General features: G+C 45.2%; 2 protein-coding genes across 14 annotated transcripts in view; one reads left to right on the top strand and one right to left on the bottom strand.

Moving 5' to 3' along the window:
* PTPN13 (protein tyrosine phosphatase non-receptor type 13) overlaps positions 1–11,137 on the top strand; it is a 154,834-nt gene extending 143,697 nt beyond the window's left edge. For all 13 annotated transcript variants that reach the window (XM_083631538.1, XM_083631536.1, XM_083631534.1 and 10 more), the window contains 6 exons: positions 1,249–1,397; positions 1,967–2,057; positions 4,300–4,637; positions 5,088–5,303; positions 8,064–8,126; positions 10,141–11,137. In XM_083631538.1, the coding sequence (XP_083487664.1) occupies positions 1,249–1,397; positions 1,967–2,057; positions 4,300–4,637; positions 5,088–5,303; positions 8,064–8,126; positions 10,141–10,221 (938 nt within the window). In that variant the 3' untranslated portion in view covers positions 10,222–11,137. The remainder of the gene's footprint in view (positions 1–1,248; positions 1,398–1,966; positions 2,058–4,299; positions 4,638–5,087; positions 5,304–8,063; positions 8,127–10,140) is intronic.
* A 1,467-nt stretch (positions 11,138–12,604) lies between these two features.
* On the bottom strand, positions 12,605–20,423 carry SLC10A6 (solute carrier family 10 member 6). The gene is made up of 5 exons (XM_083571937.1): positions 20,244–20,423; positions 16,439–16,527; positions 15,913–16,088; positions 15,107–15,264; positions 12,605–12,823 (listed from the first exon to the last, which is right to left on the bottom strand). The coding sequence occupies exons 1-5, from the start codon at positions 20,353–20,355 to the stop codon at positions 12,654–12,656; spliced, it is 705 nt and encodes a 234-aa protein (XP_083428063.1). The 5' UTR covers positions 20,356–20,423; the 3' UTR covers positions 12,605–12,653.
* Positions 20,424–21,316: the final 893 nt, after the last annotated feature.

Genomic DNA, 21,316 nt, shown 5'->3' with positions numbered 1-21,316 from the left:
AACGGGAGCTCACCCCGTCATGGGGATTTGAACCGCCGACCTTCTGATCGGCAAGTCCTAGGCTCTGTGGTTTAACCCACAGTGCCACTCACGTGCCTCCTTAGGGAGAGCGTTCCACAAATAGGGAGCCACCACAGAAAAGGCCCATTCTCGTGTTGACACCCTCCAGACCTCTTGCGGAGGAGGAACCACAAAGAAGGGCCTCACATGATCACAAGATCTGGGACAGTTCGTATGGGGAGAGGCTGTCCTGAGCCGTTGAAGACCTTATAGGTCAAAACTAGCACTTTGAATCGGGCCCAGAAACTGATTGGCAGTCAGTGCAGTAGGCCAGGATTGTGTTACATGCTCAAGACATCTTTCTCCAGAGAGCAACCCTGGCTGCTGAATCTCTGCACCTGCTGAAGTTTCCAAACTGTCTTTCAAGGCAACCCCACATATAATATGTTGCAGTAATCTAACCGGTAATCTCCCAGGCCTTTGACTAATTAAACGATCTAAAGCCTTTTAAACTGGGAAGGGTTATTGGTTTTGTTTGTTGTTATGGTATGTATTTTTTGTGTTTTTTTATATTGCAAACCGCGCTGTGACCTTCGGATGAAGGGGCAGTATAGAAATTTAATAAATAATAATAATAATAAACACATTTAAAATACATAACTACCCCCAAAGAATCCTGGGAACTGGAGCTCACCTCCCACAGCACCCTTCGCAAACACGGTTCTGGGTAACCTTTGGGGTAAGTCATGTGATTTTAAAACGCGATGTGCTTGTCTCTTCAAGAACTGACCCTCAGCCTCTCGGCACCAACGTTTGAGCTGTAAGACTACGGCTTACAAACCAATCTACCTTGTCTACAAAATGCAGCGAATTTGCCTGGCATAAAGGGTTTGCACTGTACTCATTGTTCAAGGAACGTTAACAATGCAGATGGTTATTTATTAGTTTCTGTTAAATTTGAGCCGACGTTCACAAAAATCTCAGGAAAGCGCTGTTGGTAGCAACCTTTGAAGCACCAAGCATGGAGGGATAATGAGAAACGGGGGGTTGTTTACCACCCAAGTTATTTACGGGGAGCCTTTACAAAAGCAATAATCATGATATGTTTTCATCAGCCGCTGACAACTTGAAAGTGGCACGTGCTGCCAGGCAGGCAACTGCTGCTATATTTCATGGGGTGGCACCCTAACTGTGGATTTAGGTGGATTTTTATAGGCGCTCATAAATCCCATCTCCTTCCTGTGCCAGATTGCCCTTTAGTCACCGACGAAGAGCTTGCCGCACTTCCGATCGTCCAAGTCCTTCCTTCAGGCAAATATACAGGCTCCAAATTGAAGTCAACTATCCGGATGCTGCGAGGCCTATTGGAACAAGGCGTCCCTTCAAAGGAGATTGAGGTGAGTGTACACTCTCTTGCGCTGTGGACACAAGCCTAAGAGTTGGAAGGGACTCCAAAGGGTTCTCAAGTCCAACCCCCTGTAATGCAAGAATCTCAACTAAAGCATCCATGACAGATGGCCACCCAATCTCTGCTTAGAAACCTCATGTTCAGGAGAACCCACAAACAGCTCTTAGCATCAGAAAGTTCTTCCTGAGGTTTAGGTGGAATCACCTTCCTTGTAACTTGAAGCCGTTGGTTCAGGCTTTCTCCATCTTCCATGTGACAGCCCCTGAGGGACGGCTGTCATGTCTCTTCTCGGAATATGAGAGGAGATAACATGGGAATGCAAACAGGTCTGCTTCACTCACCTCTGATTCTCAGTGGACATTTCCCCTCCGAAAACTCAGCTGGTTTGTTTTTGTTTTATTCCCCTACATTCTTAGATGTTTTCTTACATGCACACCATAAAAACTAATCTGCTTACACATACTTTAACCTTGGTTCAGTCTGGTGCTTTTTTAAAAAATAAAAATTCATGTACATGTATTTTTAAATGATGTTAGTTAACTACACGTCTCATTACAGAATCTTCAAGACCTAAAGCCTTTGGATCAGTGTTTGGTGGGCCAAACAAAGGAAAACAGGAAGAAGAATAGATATAAGAACATACTGCCTTGTAAGTTCTGATTTCCAAAAGGCCACTTGTAGTTTAATTTGTCTCTTTCCTGAAGGGTTTCCCTCCGCTTGGTAACTGCGCGTGAATTCTCTGTGCTAGGAGATAATCTGTAATTGATTGTGTTGATAGAGGTGCGATGGATGTTCCCCAAGGTGGGATTTGGTGAACTGAGGATGAAGGGGAAAGTGAGTGAGTAGGGTGGCTCCTTTGTGGCACATGGGCCTCGGATCAGTGGCAGGCATGCCAAAATGGTTACCCAACCAGTTAAAACACGGTACACCAGTCCTGCATAAGTAGTAGCCCACCTGACACTTGATAAATATCTCGTTTCACTTCCTGCTTGGGGTTTGGCACCCTTTCTGTGGGACGTACCAAGGCAGCTACGTGAACGAGAAATATTGCTGCCCTCATTATATCCAGTTTGGCCCTGGGGTGCAAGTCCTGCGTGCCTAGTATTAGGTGTTTGGGTGGTAACGGCGTTCTGTTTGACACCGTCAGTGCCAAACATGCATGAGACTGAATCCCATGCAGAGCATTCCTGAGAGCAGTTAATATGTGCCACTACATTCAGATATATTTAAAAGATCTCACTTGAGCCAATGCCCCCTTTAAGAAAAGGACTCCCAAAGAAAACATAAGGCTAGGTCACATGCACGGACTGTACAACAAATAATTTAGTATCCTGTCCTGGTTATCACGCTGCATCCACTAACCTTTACCCAGTGTCTGTTCTGCTTGGGCAGAGTTTACACACTATCTCACTGTTCTGTTGCTCATCCTCTGTATTCATTTCCCAAGAGATACTTAGTGGGAGAGGCAAGTTCCAGAAATGCAGAGCTCCATCACATTTCCCAACAGAATCTGAGCTTTATGCAGACACAGTACAGTGTTACAGATTCCTGCTTGCTGTCCCGTAATAGTATGAAGTGATGTTAGGATCATTGCCCTCCTGTGCAATGATCCTCATCAAAATAACGAGCTTCAAATTCAAGAGATCCAGGATCTGAGGCCACCTCCTAGGAAGGTTCTTGAAGTTCTTCCTGAAGGACTATAGCCTCAAGTTACTAATAAGGAACTGCAGATGTGTACTTGAAAAATGTTGGTTTTTCTGCATGTGGTGTATTTGGCTGGGGCCAAGCCAACAGGGGTTGGTACTCTCTATCAAGCCCCATTTGAGAGCTTCCCAGCCCTGTCCAGTTAGCTATTGTTGGAGACAAGAGTGCAGGATTCAGTAAAGCTGACCTGGCAAGCCATTTCTTACATCGTTTTTTCCCAATGCACTTTATTCTGACTCGCATCTAGGAGCAGCTTCTGAACTGACAGAGAAGAAGAGAAAGCAGGTGTGTGAATCTGACTTGAGTGTGCAGTTTTCATGCATGTAAATGTCCCAAGGGGGGAGAACATTGCTATTAAGTGACCTCTCTCCATATTTGGAGTTCGAGCCCTCACTGCTGAGGAGATGCACATGACTTTTGGACTACACTAGGAAAGAACTTGCACACCTGCTTTCCCACATTTTTTAGCATTGCGTCCGCAGCTGTGCTAAGGCATTTTGAAGAAGCTATGAAATAATGTGATTTCGTGTTGTTGTGTTTGAGGTTATGCTGTGAGTCTTTGGCATAGCTCACTAGTCTCTGTACTGTGACTAAGCCTATGTATCTGTAACTGAAATAATTATTCTTCCCATGTTTACACCTCCCTCCCCTGTTGTCCCCCCCCCCACCGTGTCAAATTAAAGATTGTAGACTCTTGTGGACAGAGTCCCGTTCTGTTGAACGTCCTAAAACTTCATGCAAATAGATGTCACAAAGGTAAAGGGACCCCTGACCATTAGGTCCAGTCGTGACCGACTCTGGGGTTGCGGCGCTCATCTCGCTTTATTGGCCGAGGGAGCCCGTGTACAGCTTCTGGGTCATGTGGCCAGCATGACTAAGCCGCTTCTGGCAAACCAGAGCAGCGCAAGGAAATGCCATTTACCTTCCCGCCTGAGCCGTACCTATTTATCTACTTGCACTTTGACGTGCTTTCGAACTGCTAGGTTGGCAGGAGCAGGGACCGAGCAACGGGAGCTCACCCCGTTGCGGGGATTCGAACCGTCGACCTTCTGATCAGCAAGTCCTAGGCTGTGGGTTAACCCACAGCGCCACCCGCATCCCCTAATAGATGTCATAGCAGCAGCAATAAGAGCAGCGATAATAAAACACCTTTTTAATTCCTGGTTCTTCTGTTTTTGGAATTGCAGACGACACCACAAGGGTACCCCTGGGGGCCGAAGGTGGCTACATCAATGCTAGTTTTATCCGGATGCTGGTGGGGAGTAAGGAATATGTTTATATTGCTTGCCAAGGACCCCTCCCCACCACAGTGGCGGACTTCTGGCAAATGGCTTGGGAGCAGAACTGCACTCTCGTCGCCATGATGACCCAGGAAGTAGAAGGAGAAAAGGTCAAATGTCAAAGGTACTGGCCCGACGTCCTTGGAAAAACCACGATGATCAGCGATAAGCTCCGTCTCGCTCTGGTGAGGCTGCAGCAGCTTAAAGGCTTTGTCATTCGAGTTATGGAGCTAGAGGATATTCAGGTAAGGGAACAGGGTGTCACACTTTGCAGAATGACCTTGTGGGAGAGGTGAACTGAGAAGTTGGGGTGTGTGCCAGGTGCAGATTGGCTGTTTCATTTTCTCCCTAGTATTATTTATTGAACATGTTAGTTGCGTGTCACCCGAAGGTCTCCGCAGCAAAGAAAACATATACTACATAATACCACGAGGGAAAGGGAATATAATACGTTAATATTCATGTAACATAATGTCCATGGGAAAACAAACAAACAAAAACTCCAGCTGTATAAATAGTAGTGAACAACTTTAACAATACTCAAATAGAGGAGGGAGAAAGCTCTACATGAGATAACTGCCTGTTGGGTTTTCGAAAAGTGGCAGCTTTTTGCATTTGCTCAGAGACTTGTTACTCTTCACAGAAGCCTCAATTCTTGCTCTTTCTGGGTTTTTTTGTTTTAATTTAAAATCTAGACTGGCGAACTCCGGCGTATTTTCCACCTAAACTTTACTGCCTGGCCAGATCATGACACACCTTCTCAGCCAGATGATTTGCTCACCTTCATATCCTACATGAGGCACATCCACAAATCAGGGCCGATCATCACTCACTGCAGCGCAGGCATTGGACGATCAGGGACGCTTATTTGCATAGACGTGGTGTTGGGACTGATCAGCCAGGATCTTGAGGTGAGTGACTATCCATTCTCCTTCCTACAGTTATTTGGCTAGCTTGCTTGTTTTGCATCCACCGTTCTTCTAATGCAATAGGTGCAAAAGATACAACATCCCCATGGGAAGTATAGTTTCAATTTCGATACATACTCAGAGAATTCACAGGTTAACTACCCTAGGTGCCATTTTCTTCTGAGCTTTTAATGTTCCAATTACATTCACTGTGGGTTAAACCACAGATCCTAGGACTTGCCGGTCAGAAGGTCGGTGGTTCAAATCCCCGCAACGGGGTGAGCTCCCGTTGCTCGGTCCTTGCTCCTGCCATCCTAGCAGTTCGGAAGCACATCAAAGTGCAAGTAGATAAATAGGTACGGCTCAGGCGGGAAGGTAAATGGCGTTTCCGTGTGCTGCTCTGGTTCGCCAGAAGCGGCTTAGTCATGCTGGCCACATAACCTGGAAACTGTACGCCGGCTCCCTTGGCCAATAAAGCAAGATGAGCACCGCAGCCCCAGAATTGGCCACGACTGGACCTTACGGTCAGGGGTCGTTTTACACTTTACCTTTAGCTTACTGTTCAGGTCTCTCTGCACTTCAGAAATGTGTGGAAAATAACCACGTGCATTTGTATAATACGGTGCCTCACACCCCTGGACAAGACTAGCTGCATATCCTTAGCAGAATATGTATCTGACTTGAGCAAGTTTTCTCTGGGGTCAGAATTAGATGTTCAGCAGTGCACCCAGGCCTACTGGCATCTGTCAGGGATGCGGGTGGCGCCGTGGTCTAAACCTCTGAGCTTCATGGGCTTGCCAATCAGAAGGTCGGCAGTTCAAATCCCCGCAACAGGGTGAGCTCCCATTGCTCTGTCCCAGCTCCTGCCAACCTAGCAGTTCGAAAGCACACCAGTGCAAGTAGATAAATAGGTACCGCTGCAGTGGGAAGCTTAACAGCGTTTCCGCACACTCTGGTTTCTGTCACGGTGTTCCGTTGCGCCAGAAGCGGTTTAGTCATGCTGGCCCCATGACCCGGAAAGCCATCTGCGAACAAACGCCGGTTCCCTTGACCTGAAAGCGAGATGAGCGCCGGAATCCCATAGTCGCCTTTGACTGGACTTAACTGTCCAGGGGTCCTTTGCCTTTCCCTTTTACCTTTACTGACTTCTGCCAAACATCTGTAAAGAGCAGGGCGAGCGGGCAGCTTACAGTGGAGAAGCAGCAAATGGGAAGAGGGATGCTTAATTATTCCCCCACCTGCAGATGTTCACCTGCAATCACCTGCCCCACCCCAGGGTTACTGGCACATTTCTGCATTATTGCATTGGAAGGCGGCTATTTAGAGTGCCCTATTCTGGGCCCAAGGGATGTGGGTGGCGCTGTGGGTTAAACCACAGAGCCTAGGACTTGCCGATCAGAAGGTCGGCAGTTCAAATCCCCACGACGGGGTGAGCTCCCGTTGCTCGGTCCCTGCTCCTGCAACCTAGCAGTTCGAAAGCACGTCAAAGTGCAAGTAGATAAATAGGTACTGCTCCGGCAGGAAGGTAAATGGCATTTCCGTGCGCTGCTCTGGTTTGCCAGAAGTGGCTTAGTCATGCTGGCCACATGACCCGGAAGCTGTATGCCGGCTCCCTCAGCCAATAAAGCAAGATGAGCGCCGCAACCCCAGAGTCGGGTCATGACTGGACCTAATGGTCAGGGGTCCCTTTACCTTTACCTTTATTCTGGGCCCAATGAGCAGCACATTGGGGCACATAAAAGCAGGCCAGTTGCCACAGCACCATGGAGAGTTCCAAGTGAGCAACTTGCTCCAAAAAGGACTGAGTGAGGCCTTTGCCTTCAGCCCACCTCACCTGTGTTGGAGAACTGCAGACCAAGGGCCAACTCTTAGGTTTGAAGGAAGACACTTCCTGTTTGCTCCATAGCCCTCCTGCCTAGTATATTCCTTGGACCACTCTGCTGGCAAGGCATTGTGGGAGGCTCTTAGTTCTTCCGGGGATGGTGAGGGTCACAGCTCTGGTTCTATAGACTCTGATGATTTGGAGATCTAACTCAGCAGCCTCCTGCCAGCCCTTGATCACCACTGGCTGCCTCAGAGTCAGAACCCTAATGGAAGTTCTCATTAGGGTCCCTGTAGCCATTGATTCGGTGCCTTGGTCACTGTTTAGAGTCTGGGGTCATGGCAAAGAAGGGGTTTCTGTGGAGGTTAAGCATCCACCTGCCACTGCCCTGCTGCAAATCTCCCCCCTCGCCCTAGAGGTGTTTTGCAAAGGCCCAGAGCCAAGACTGCTGCTGAACATGTACAGACTGCCTTGGAGACAGAGTTTGTTGAGGGTGCTGGGAACTGTAACTCTGTGAGTGATAACAAAAATTTTTTTTTCCTTCCAGTAGCACCTTAAAGACCAACTAAGTTAGTTCTTGGTATGAGCTTTCGTGTGCATGCACACTTCTTCAGATACACACGAGTGTGCATGCACACGAAAGCTCATACCAAGAACTAACTTAGTTGGTCTTTAAGGTGCTACTGGAAGAAAAAAAAAATTTTTGTTTTGACTATGGCAGACCAACACGGCTACCTATCTGTAACTGGATCTGTGAGTGATAAGCACCTGTTCCTAAGATCCTTTGGGGAAAGCCATGTACTGTAAATGAGGTTTATTTGTATGTCATGTGTGCAGTCCTCGTTTTAGCCCTTGCACTGGTGCACTCTTCTAGAACACTTCCGCAGGTTCCTTTCCAGACCAGTGGTGCCTAACAGCTTCTCCTCTTTTTCCTTTGTCAGTTTGACATCTCTGACGTGGTGCGCACAATGCGCTTGCAGAGGCACGGCATGGTGCAAACGGAGGTACGTGTGTCCTAACTCAGTTTCGCTTCTGGTTTCTTCGGGAGCTTTTCTCCCGCGTATCCCTCTGAACGGCAGATCAAAGAGCAGGAAAGCGAGGAAATTTCAAAGCAAGGAACTTGGATACACTGCATATCTCTGCAGGCAGGTTTGGCAGCTACAAGTGCATTTGCACTTTTGCAGATGCTGTGTGTAATCTGAGCCATTTAACCTGTGAGACCAGAATGTGGAGGGAGTTAAGGATCATGATGCATTCATAAGGCCCAAGTTCTATCCTTAGCATCGCTGCTTGAAGGATTTGGGGCAGTGATGCTGGAAACAGCTTCCACCAAAGTAACTGGAGAGCTGTTGATGCAGCTTGTTAGAATAGACAGTCTTAGTCTGGCTGACTCAGCCTGTCTCCAGACTGCCTTTGTTTTGCAAGTGGGATTCAATTGCATACCAGCCAGTTTTGTTTTTCCCAATCTAAGCATTCTTGCACAACAAAACCACTTTTTAAAAAAACTACCAGGTAAGGAAAGTGACACAAAAATGCATGATGTGAGATGAAGTGAGGTTACAGGGAACCTGGCAGAGGGCCTTCTTGGTAGTGGTGCCCGCCCTGTGGAACGCCCTCCCTTCAGATGTGAAGGAAATAAGCCGCCATCTTATCTTTAAAAGACATCTGAAGGCAGCCCTGTTTAGGGAAGTTTTTAATATTTAATGCTGTGTTGTTTTTAACACTCTATTGGAAGCCGCCCAGAGTGGCTGGGGAAACTCAGCCAGATGGGCGGGGTATAAATAATAAATTATTATTATTATTATTATGGCAATCAATTGGCAGGAAGTTGTATAGCCTTCATGCAGACAAATCCAGATGGATGCTCAGTAACAGTCATGCAAACAAATCAGAATGAACACACCATAAAGAGATTGGCTGGAAATGACTTCAGTTGAAGGAAGATCCTTATACAGTCATCTATGCAGGAAATTCCTTGAGAACAGAACATAAAGCACCCAGGGTCATGAAAACAACTTCAGGTGGCTGTGAAAATAACCTTTCTGAAGCCTTGGGGAGCTAATGCTAATTCATTTAGACCAGGAGTCACCAGCCTTTTGGGGTCCTAAGAAAATGTTGTGGGTGGGCACCACAAAAATATATCCATTTCATGGGGTGGGGAGGGGACTGCTGATGGACAAGCCCCACCCCATAGAAAAATCAGCAAGGCACCTACAAGGGCACCTCCCAAAAAAACAACAGGCAAACAAAGAGCAGGCAGTATCCCCAACCCCAAAAAGAAAACTCCCGCAACCAGCAAAACCAGAAGACCGAAAATTGGAAGCAGGCCCCTGAAGGTACCTGTGGGTAATGTGGGCATTCGGGGTCCCAGTTACTAGGCCAGGTGGACAGAGGAACATAGAAGCAGAGTCAGCTGTGTTATAATGAGTCACAATATGGGTACATCTAGCTGAGCATTGGTTACTCTGATGGACAACAGCTCTCCAGCGTATCAAACGGGTCTTTACTAGCCCTGCCTGAAGACACAGGGGGGTGAACTTGTTCTACAATTGAGCTAGGTCCCTCCCCCCAAATTGCTTCCATACAAAACGGCATAAGGCCTTCACGGTTCCTATTCTCTTGGTTTGGGCCTATTAGCAGGGCACTGACTGAACAAAGCAAGTTCCTATTTGGTTTTTTTGGGGGGGGGTTGCACTAGATTAATAATGCTGGTCTTGCAGTGTTCCCCTCGAGCAGCATGGATGGTTGGCAACAGGCAAGGGGAGCGGACGGTGGGGTTGGATTTGTGACTTCAGCCTTCTTCTGAACCACCTTGCGGAATTGCCCTGGAGGTTGTGAGAATGGACAACCTAGTTAAAGGCCAAATTGAAGAAAGAGAGCAAAGCTCTACACCAGTGTAATCTGTGGGGTGAAAGATTAGGATGCAGCTGTGTTTAAGTGGACTCTACTGCAGCCGCTTTTTTGGCAGTTCAGAATTGGTGTTCCCGTGAGTTTACACACCGTTTCCTCCTTTTGCAGGACCAGTACGTTTTCTGCTATCAAGTTATCCTGTACGTCCTAAAACGGCTCCAAGCGGAAGAAAAGCCAAGAAGCAACTAAGCTGTTACAAGTCGAATATGCATTTAAGGGGGGAAATAAGGTTCTTGAATAATTTGGGCATATCTACACTACAGAGTTAAAACAAGTTAAATGTCTATGTGAGGGCTCCCTAGGGGAACAGTAGTTTGGTGACAGACTTGAGACTGGGATACTCAGCGCCCTCATCAAACTACAAGTCCCAATAATTCTTTGGGGGGGAGCCATGGCAGTTAAATTGGTGTGAAACCAGTACGTGTGTGTGTGTGTGTGTGTGTGCGTGCGTGCGTGCGTGTGCGTGAATGTAGTGTAGCTGTGCCCTAGGTGAGCTCTGCCAATAGGATTCCAGTTCCAATCTCTATCGAGTACCACTATAACCCCCTCTTTTTTCAACAGGTTGGGGGTCTTTGTGCGCCATATATATTTAATAACGCTGCAATTTTTTTGCAGCTTTTTCAAACTATGATAAGCAATTGACACATTTTTTAAAAAGGAAAAAAAAAAACCCTGCTTCCTATTTTTAAAGAAGTATTACGTTTTCTCTCCCTCCCAACTATTTTATAGTATATTTCTGATGGAAGGGATGGGCGGTTGGGAAATGAAAACAGTATTTTATCCTGGTGGTCTTTCTTACTGGTAATTTTTTATTAGTCTGTTTTTAAGCGTTTTGTTTATAGCAGAGCAGTCTTTTCCCCCAGCATTTTTAATACAGTAGAGCTTTTTATAGAAAATACTTGAAATCAGTATTTAAGCTTTACAGAACAACTTATTAGCATAAGGAAAAATAGCAAACGTTTACTGTATTACACAATGTTTACTTTATATAGAGTCTTGTGTATATATTTATATACTTTTACAAAAAAAAGTTCAATTATCAGATGTCTAAGCTTATAACTGCTGGGACGTCTCCACAGTGTAAATAAAACACTTTTAAAAGAGAGTTCGTTTTCATACGTCTTCTGTCTTTTTCTCTTCAGCCTCAGATCCTTCTTGCTTTGATCAAGTTTTGGGTGGGCTGGCATCAGACCTTACAGGCCGCCCGCGCCTAGATGACACTCTGTTCCCTTTTATGGCTTTGCCCCACGGAAGCTGACCTGATAAATATGCAATCTAACTAACTCTGACTGTTAACCTTCCCAAGTTTTTCTGCGTTTGAAGCCAAAATGTCTGAACAAGCAAATCAAGCATGAAAGACTTGGAGAAACATACAGAGAGAACTAGCCAGCCTAGGAAAAATGCTGGAAGTGACCTTTTAAATGGCATGTTTTTCGTTAATCATAACTGTGAAAGGAATCATTGCACACTCTGGCTTGTGGCAACCATAATACAGTGGTACCTCGGGTTACATACGCTTCAGGTTACAGACTCCGCTAACCCAGAAATAGTACCTCGGGTTAAGAACTTTGCTTCAGGATGAGAACAGAAATCGCTCCGGCGTGGCAGCAGCAGGAGGCACCATTAGCTAAAGTGGTGCTTCAGGTGATGAACTGTTTCAGGTTAAGAACGAACCTCCGGAACGAATTAAGTACTTAACCCCGAGGTACCACATTATATATATATATATATATATATATATATATATATATATATATGTGTGTGTGTGTGTGTGTGTGTGTGTGTGTGTGTTACTCTTTGATGAGGCATCAAATTGACATCTTGGACACTTAAACAAAAGGACAGGGCTTGATAGATGCATTCATGTGCCTATGTAGTAGTGCAGATCTTGTTACGGATATGTACACACCATCTATTGAAAGCACGTAACTACCCTGGGTGCAAGAATCCTGGAAACTGTAGTTTGTTAAGGGTGCTAGGAATTGTGGTGGACTTGTAAAAGGGTAAAAGAGTATTGGGAAATAATCCATAATGAATTGAAAAAAACTTTTAAAAGTACTTTCCAAAAAAACCAGAGTCCTTTCTGTTGGGGACAATTCAGACTGAAATCCCCAGGTGTCAAAAAAGGTTATTTATGTATGCCACTACTGTGGCCTGTGTTTTGTTAGCCCCAAAATGGAAAACGTGCGTGGTTACAACCAAAGAAGGGTGGAAACTTAAGTTGACAGAATATGCGCAGCTTGCAGACTTAACATATAGAATAAGAGAACAAGAAGAATATACATTTAGAGAAGATTGGAAAATGTTTATTGAATATATGGGAAATAACTGTGTACAGCTGAAAACAGTGGCAACATTAAGATAAATTCAACAGCGTAAATAAGTTGTGATGGATGTAATAATGAAATACTGATTGGTATAGTTTTCTGTGAAATATGCAGGGATTTAGGATACATAAAATGAACCATGGAAAGAGAAGAAGGGAAGTCATTGATATCGTAAGGATGTAAAAATAAGTACTTTCAATTGTAAAAACAGAAAATTTAATCATGTGCTTTAAATAGATGGTACATACATAGGATTTGAATCACACAGCCATCATACATAGTTTCCTGATGAAGCTAAAGAACGTTGAAACTATTTTCCACTTTGGAATTGACTTCGTGCTCCTTTTCAAATTGCAAGTTGATTTCGCCGCCCAAATTGCCTGACATTGTGACCTGAGGATCAGATGGTCTCCCTTCTGCTGCTGCTGCTGCTCTTCCCAGACATTTCTTATAAATCTGATAACCTGCGTGCAAAGCAAATGAATAAAATGACTTAGGAGTCTCTTAAACCACAGAGCCTAGGACTTGCCAATCAGAAGGTTGGCGGTTCGAATCCCTGTGACAGGATGAGCTCCCGTTGCTCGGTCCCTGCTCCTGCCAACCTAGCAGTTCAAAAGCACATCAAAGTGCAAGTAGATAAATAGGTACCACTCCGGCGGGAAGGTAAACGGCGTTTCCGTGCGCTGCTCTGGTTCGCCAGAAGCGGCTTAGTCATGCTGGCCGCATGACCCGGAAGCTGTACGCCGGCTCCCTCGGCCAATAAAGCCAGATGAGCTCCGCAACCCCAGAGTCGTCCGTGACTGGACCTAATGGTCAGGGGTCCCTTTACCTTTACCTTAGGAGACAGCTTGAGTGATAGTCAAGGATGGAAATACTCAGTGCCCTCCCACACTGGGCTGGTTGTGTGTGGGGGTTTTTTGGGGGGAGGGCATATTCTGCAACAACATGTCAATATTCATGCTGGATTTATTCTGGACCCACCCATGCATAATTCCACTTTCTTCATTGTGCTGCAGTACTTGCCCAATGTTACTGCATTATTGTCGTCTGAAGGAGCACTCCTGTGCTATAGAGCAGCAAAAGCGAGATGCACACACCTCAGAACATTTATAAAAAGTCACAGGGTTTCAACGGGAAGTTACAAGACCTGCACCAATTGGAAATGAACCGGTATGTTTGCCCAAAACCTTTTGCAGGCATGAACAGTATTGAAAACGTATACAGTGGTACCTAGGGTTAAGAACTTAATTCGTTCCGGAGGTCCGTTCTTAACCTGAAACTGTTCTTAACCTGAAGCACCACTTTAGCTAATGGGACCGCTGTGCCGCCTCCGTGCAATTTCTGTTCTCATCCTGACGCAAAGTTCTTAACCCGAGGTACTTTTCCTGCATTAGCGGAGTCTGTAACCTGAAGCATCTGTAACCTGAAGCGTCTGTAACCTGAGGTACCACTGTAACCAGCCCCTACCGTCATGGGCAACCAGCTGCTAAATACTGGGGAGCACGTAGAACCAAAGAACCACAGAGCTGGAAGGGACCTCAAGGATCATCTAGCCCAACCCCTTGCAATGCACAAGTGGGCAGAGGGCTGTTGCGCGCACATGGTGCTTTCAGGGCTTCTCAGAAGCATATGGCTGAGAAAAGGCTGCTCTACTAGATAGACCTTTGGCCCGAATGAGTAGCTTGAGCTCTTCTTCGGTTCTCACTAAGGACTTCTAAATAAAAATTTGTGCTTTTAACTCTCCACACTGGTTTTCCCTGTTATACAGAGGAGCACCTGTGTTTGCTACCAAATGTAAACTTGGCATAGGTAGCTGTGGCCAAAACTATATGCTTATACAGCCAGTAATATATGTGTTTATCACATCTATACTTTACGTTAAAAAATGTAATGTGTGAAGTCTTTCTAAGGGATTTCATTAAAAGAAAGGGGGAAAAACTAATATAAATGTTCTTAATTGCATCCCCCACCAATTATTTCATCAGTTTGAGCACTTATTTAAGCGTTTTGGATCAGCAATAAAATAAGAACATCTGCCATCTCCATATAATCTATCACTTGCATCTGCCATTCTTCCACGGTGGGCAGAATCCGAGACCTGGGAGAAGAATTGATGGAAGAGGATTGGAAAAAGTTCAAGGACTATCTACAGAAACACTGTAAATTGTTTGAATGTTAAAATGATGTGGGATTTAAAGGTAATACGGCATTTGGGATATAGTTAAAAGAGTTATAAAAAAAAGAAAATAGGGGAAATTAGAGATATAACAAGTGGGAGTATATAATTATAAATGAGATATGAAAGAGGGTTAGAGTTTGCTGAATCTGATGGAACAAAGAGGAACGCAAAAAAGGGAGATGTGAGGAGGTCAGGAAAGAGGGTTATAGAACCTTGAAATTTAAAAGTGGATTCTTTTTCTCTTTTTTCTCTGATTAAGTGTGTATTCTTTGGTTTTCTTTTTTCCTTGATTAAGTGTGTATTTTTTGGTTTTTTCTGGCTTTGTTTTTTTTTTTTTTTGTTTTCCTTTGTGGATTTGTTCGGTTTTTATGTGTTGTAAAACTCTAATAAATATATATTTAAAAAACAAAAAAAAATAAGAACATCTGGACCTCATCCAACAAAACAGTAAACAACAACTGCCCTTTTCCTATTCTGAATACTGCTTCTCTATACATTAGATCTGTCTTTGGTACTCCCCAGTTGTTTTCACTTTCCTCGGGGCACATTTTTGAATGGAATTACCTACCTGAAACCATAAGTGATAAATTTAGCAACTGAAACGCGCTATAGATCACCATGGATGGATATATCTGGATGAAATGCTGGAAACTGAAAGACAGCTGGAACACAGCAATGGGCAAGTTCAAGTTCTGAGTTCCTGTCTCCACAGAAATCGTCCGACACCTGGAAGCACAAAGATTTTGAAATTCTCTAACGGTCACTTCGGGGAAGATTCAACAGGTCCAAAAAGGTCCAAAATTTTTCCTTTCCCAAAATTGGCCAATTCCAGTCAGTCGGTCCAGGAGGATACCATGGTCAACAGTATCCAAGGCTGCTGAGAGTTCAAGTAAGCACAACAAGATTGCAGTCTCCCTGTCCCTCTCCTGCTACAGGTCACCCTTCCAAGTGACCAAGGCTGATTCCATTCTAGGCCTAAACCCAGACTGAAACAGATCCAGATAATCAGTGTCATCCAGGAACACTTTTAAGTACCCCTGCCACCACCCTTCCTGCCACCTTTACCCAAAATGGAAGGTTGGTGACTGGCCAATAGTTGTTACATTGCCTCCTTTTTAAGGAGCAACCCACACCACACCACCTCTTCAACGGCAGCTGACGACATCTGAACATGCAATGGTGTGTTCACAACACCCCTGGAGCCACCAAGCCACCCCACATCAGCTTGGAAGCACAGAAGTCCAAGAAGCAAGGTATCTTGCCCACACCATCGGGCTGCATTCTTATTTCTTGTACCCTGGACTGGACTCTTGTGTTGATCAAAGGGCAGGCTCTAAGCAGTTCCTGCAAATAAATAATCAAGTTATCGGGTACCTTTGCCAAGACTGGCAGGTGAGACGGGCCAGCAGAAAGCCACCAAGGTAGCCAGTCACTGGGAGCACTGCCGAAACTATCAGAAGAGAGTAGTCCACAATCCATGAACCTTGAAATGTCAGTAAGTAGGCTACTGTTGGGACTACCCATAGAAAGCCTCCGATCGTGCTTCCAACCTGTTACAAATGGACAAAGAGAAAGGTGGAGCATGTCGTTCCACTGGGTTTTCATCACTTGGCTCCTTCCTCCTCCCAGAACCATCTCCATCAATTCTACCCTCATCCTTATGTAATCATACAGGAAGAGTTGGCATCTGAGACTGAGTTAGCATTTGCCATCCCGTCCATTTTCCTTTTTCCTTTCCTTTCCCCCTTTTGAAAATAACATCAATGGCAACTGATTCGGATTGTAAATTTCCTTGAGTGGACTGGCGGAAATAGGGTGAAATACATTGTACATATTTGCTTGCTTTTGTTCCGTGCAGGCGTTTTTAATTCCTCAACAGGATTTTGCCTCCCAAGTTTACCTTGAGAATGATTTGGGATTGCCTGGGCCACCTATACTTCACCCAAAAACCGCAAGCGATGGGTATAGTAAAGCTGAAAAGAGTTGTCCCTAAAAAGGAGAAGAAAAGGTTAGTGCATGTCAAATGTAGGTCTACTCGGCTGGTTGTTGGGCATTTGCAAAGTGCTGTGCAGGCACCTTCTATATTTAACAGAAATGTCACCAACAGTAGATATTAAGGCTAAGAAGAATTGCCCCTAAAAAAGAGAGGAGTCAAATGTAGATCTATTCAGCTGGTTTTCAAGTGCTTGGGAATTACAGTGGTAACTTGGGTTAAGTACTTAATTCTGTTCTTAACATAAAACTGTTCTTAACCTGAAGCACCACTTTAGCTAATGGGGCCTCCCGCTGCCGCCAGAGCACAATTTCTGTTCTCATCCTGAAGCAAAGTTCTTAACCTGAGGTAATATTTCTGGGTTAGCGGAGTCTATAACCTGAAGCGTATGTAACCCGAGGTACCACTGTAATGCAGAAGGGGCTTTCAGAGACCACTTGCGCTCTGGGCCCTTGCCCCTCTTGGCTGATAAAAACTACCAGGGAGAGGGGGACAGCTGGCTGGGCATGGGAGGTGATTAATGCCTCCTTGCGGGAAAGGATGTTCACTGCTTAAAAAACCCTCCCTGGACTCAGAAAGTTGAGGTAATTTGCAGCCAGTTGCCAATCTTCCCTTCTTGGGTGAGGTTCTTGGACCAGATCCAGGCCTGGGACCAGATCCAGGCTTGGGTGAGGTTCTTGGACCAGAACAGGGTCTAGGCCCTGTTTTGGCACAAACTGCTTTGGTCACCCTACAAGGTTATCTCTCTCAAGAGAGAGACAGGGGAAATGTGTTCCTGTTAATTCTCCTCAACCTCTCAGCGACTTTAGATACCACTGACCATGGTATTCCTCCCGAGTAGCAGTCAGAGTTAGGAGTGGGTGGCACCACTTTGTGGCCGTTCCAGAGCTACTTGGTTGGTCGTTTCCAGAGTCCGATGCTTGGCGAGAGCTATTTGGCCCCATGGAGCCTTCAATGTGGGCTTCCTAAGCAGGGCTGGTTCGAGACATTTGGGCACCTGAGGTGAACCACAAAATGTTGCCCCTCCCTGCCAGCAAAGAAGGGACAATCCTGCCTCCTGAGACAGTCACCTCACCTTGCCTCATCTCCCATGCCGTTTCACATCTACATGAAACCACCGCCTGAGTGGGGTCATCCAGATGTTGGGAGTACATTGTCAGCAATATGCCGATGGCACACAGCTCTGCTTCTCCTTTATATCTGCAGGTGGTGTTGTGGATGTGCTGGACCATTGTCTTGTCTCAGTAGCGGACTGGATGAGAGCCAACAAACTGAAGCTCAACCCAGATTAGACGGAGGCCCTGTTTGTGCATGGTTCGCTAGACTGGATTGATGGGAGGTTGCCTGCTCCTGATGGAGTTACATGTTGGGAAACTGTGTACGTGCAGCTACTCACACAGAGTCAATTAAGGTTTGGCAGACAGCCAGAAGGCAATCTGAAGGAGTAAGTCTGCCTGGTGATAATAGAGACATGGAGACCACTCCCTGATTGGTCAAGCTCTCTCAAGGGAGTGATAATTAATGACCTACTAACTGGAATGTGTGAGTTCGTGAGTTCAGTGGTTCAGTGTAGGAGTTGTAAGTCGTGTCAGAGACAGCTAGCAAAAGATCCGTGTTCTGTTCATGTAAATAGTCCACTGTAATAAACACCTAACTACAAATTCCTGGTTCCTGCTTCATCTATCCTGTCTGCAGCCAAGTCGCCAATTGCTTCCGTGGATTCTGAATGTACTCTGCTAGGTCTGGCTAAGGTCCTGCAACTAGTCAGAAAGTTGCGAAACACCAATAGGTTTTGCCAATACTACACACCCTCTGAAGGAGCAAGTTCGCAATTTGGGGGTCCTCCTGGGTCCATTGCTGTTGCTTGAGGCTCAGGTGGTCTCTGTATCCAGGGGTAGGCTCTGGGCCAAATTGGCCAATATGGGTATTAACAGAAGGTTATTACTTCTGATGATTAAGCTTCATGAGAACAATACCCTCCAGATAAGACTCGCACAGGACGGCAGACTCTCTAGAGAAATCCCAGTCCAAAGGGGAGTTAGACAAGGATGCCTATTAGCCCCATTTTTATTTAACATCTATGTTAACTCCCTGGTCACATGTTGCCGTGAAATCGAAACCCCCCCCCCCCGTGTTCTCTAACGGCAGAAAAGTACCAGTTTTAATGTATGCGGATGACGCTGTTCTTCTCTCTCAAACCAAAGTGGGTCTGAAACGTGCCTTAGGAAAGTTTAGTGACCAATGTAACACTGAACTGTTAACAATTAACTTTGCCAAAACCAAAATTGTACATTTTAACCGCTTCTTCAGGAAAGATAATTGGAGCTTAAAGGGAAACGCCATTGAACAGACTAAGACCTTCCAATACTTAGGCATTACTTTCTCTTATAATGCCGAATTGTCAACACACCTGACCACATCAGCTATATCAGCAGGAAGAAGTGCAAATGCCATCCTTGGATTATTCAGAAGGAAAGGAGCTGGCTTCCTCCCGATGGCCCTAAAAGTTTTTCAGGCAAAATCTCTAGCCCAACTCCTGTATGGCTCTCAAATTAGCCCCTCTGCCAACCTTAAGACCCTTGAAACAGTACAATCAAAATTCTTAAGATCATTATTTGCTACCCCAAAGTGTACACCTAATGCAGTCTTAAGGCAAGAGGCAGGACTGCCCAGAGTGGAATTAAAAGTCTGGGAGCAAGCAATATCCCTCTGGCTGAAAATCCATTACAATCCTAAGGGACTGTTACCCTGCTTCCTGGCCGCAGCTCCCTATCCTCCTTGGCTTATGCAAATAACTAATAAGATCAAACAAATTGGCCTAAACCCTGAAAATCTTTTTATTGAAACTCCAAACAAGGCAAAAGCAATTATCACTCAGAGACTTTACGATGTCGAATTACAACAAGAAGACGCCCTACTCCTGGAGACGTATAGACAGTGGCGTAGCGTGGGGGGTGCAGGGGGGGCGGGCCGCACCGGGCGCAATATCTGGGGTTAGGGCAAATCCATGGGTTAGGGGGCGCAAATCCACGGGTTAGGGGGCGCAAATTACTTGCCTTGCCCCGGGTGCTGACAACCCACGCTACGCCACTGCGTATAGATGCTTAAAAGCTTGGCCTAATTTTGCAGCTGCCCCTTACTTAACTAACATCACTAACGAAGCTTATAGATGGGCTTTCTCTAGAGCCCGCTTTGAGACAATGCCCTCAGCAGTGCTGTACGGCAAATAAGGTATGTCTAATAAGGTAGAATCTGTCACACACATCCTTCTATTTTGCGAATTTTGCAGTGAAGAACAAGTTCAACTTATTTTGCCGCTTTTATGAAAATTTATACCCCTACAACATTATTTGGAATCCTCCCCCAAAATTCTACGAAAATACCTTCTGGAAGATTCCTCAAGCTCAAGATCATATGAGGTGGCCAAATTTTGCACTTTAGTAATCAGGAAGCGTAAATCTCTAATCTGTTGAATGGCGCACTGCGAAGTTCCCTTGTGTAATCTTTTTTTTCTTTCTTTTCTTTTCTGATGTTGTTGTTGATTTCTTTTTGTTTGATCTTGTGGTGTTTAGTGTCACTGGCTTTTGCCGCAATAAAACTTGAACTTGAACTTGATAGAGTGCCTGCCTTCGGGTGACACAGCTGTGCCCCTATCTGGGCAGGGATAGCCCAATTTCTGTCACCTACGTTTTAAGACGAGCAAAAAACATACCTATGGCCTGATATGGGACTGTGATGTCGCCTTCTGATTCCCAGGTCCGTGTGCAGATAAAGAGGCAAAGAGGCATCATTCCGAGTGCAGCCATATTAGAGAGGGCCGTCATGCTGATGCTGTAATAGAGTGAAAGAGGCTTGGGTGGGAGCAAGAGATGGTCTGCAGGCAAGTTAATGATGTAATCTATTGTGACAAGCTCCCCAACAGTAGTGTGTGTGTGTGTACCATTATTACAGTGGTACCTCGGGTTACAGACGCTTCAGGTTACAGACGCTTCAGGTTACAGACACTTCAGGTTACAGACTCGGCTAACCCAGAAATAGTACCTCGGGTTAAGAACTTTACCTCAGGATGAGAACAGAAATAGTGCATCTGTGGCGGCGGGAGGCCCCATTAGCTAAAGTGGTACCTCAGGTTAAGAACAGTTTCAGCTTAAGAACGGACCTCTGGAACGAATTAAATTCTTAACCCGAGGTACCACTGTACTTATTTTTTCAAGTTATACACCACTTGATTGTAAACAAGCCCTATCCCCTAATTCTCTACTTTACGATCTTTTAAGTGATAGTGCAATTCACAATCTATCATTGATTTGCAGGAGAAAATTGGATTCGATAGGGCTCACTCTAACTGATTTTGAAATTTCTGATCCCAAAGATACATGGGAAATTATCAGGAAGACTCTTACAGAAAAAAGTGTCCTCGCCATGCTTGAAGTTGCAAAGCACAGCACCTGCTCTCCTATCCACTTAAATCTCCCTTTGTGTAGAGATTTCCAAAAGGGATACATGACAAATCTGAAGAAACATGAATTGTGTAGGCTGTTTATGTTGGCCAGATTTAACATGTTTCCCTCAGTGGTAGTGAGAGGAAGATACTTAGCTATCCCAGAATCAGAGCGTCTCTGCAAATGCAGAAAACAGGAACCCGATACTCTAGAGCATATATTCTTTTCCTGTGATTTTGGCAGTTATGCCAGAAGACAATTATTTGAGGCCCTAAAATTTAAGAGACAGATTTTTACACAACCAACTGTTCAGGACCTGCTGGCGGACAGCGATGATCAAATT

The sequence above is a fragment of the Podarcis filfolensis genome (assembly GCF_964270895.1).
Source record: "Podarcis filfolensis genome assembly, chromosome: 9".
NCBI classification, from domain to species: domain Eukaryota; kingdom Metazoa; phylum Chordata; class Lepidosauria; order Squamata; family Lacertidae; genus Podarcis; species Podarcis filfolensis.
Note: the sequence above shows the minus strand (reverse complement) of the source record. Positions and strands in the feature narration are given on the sequence as shown.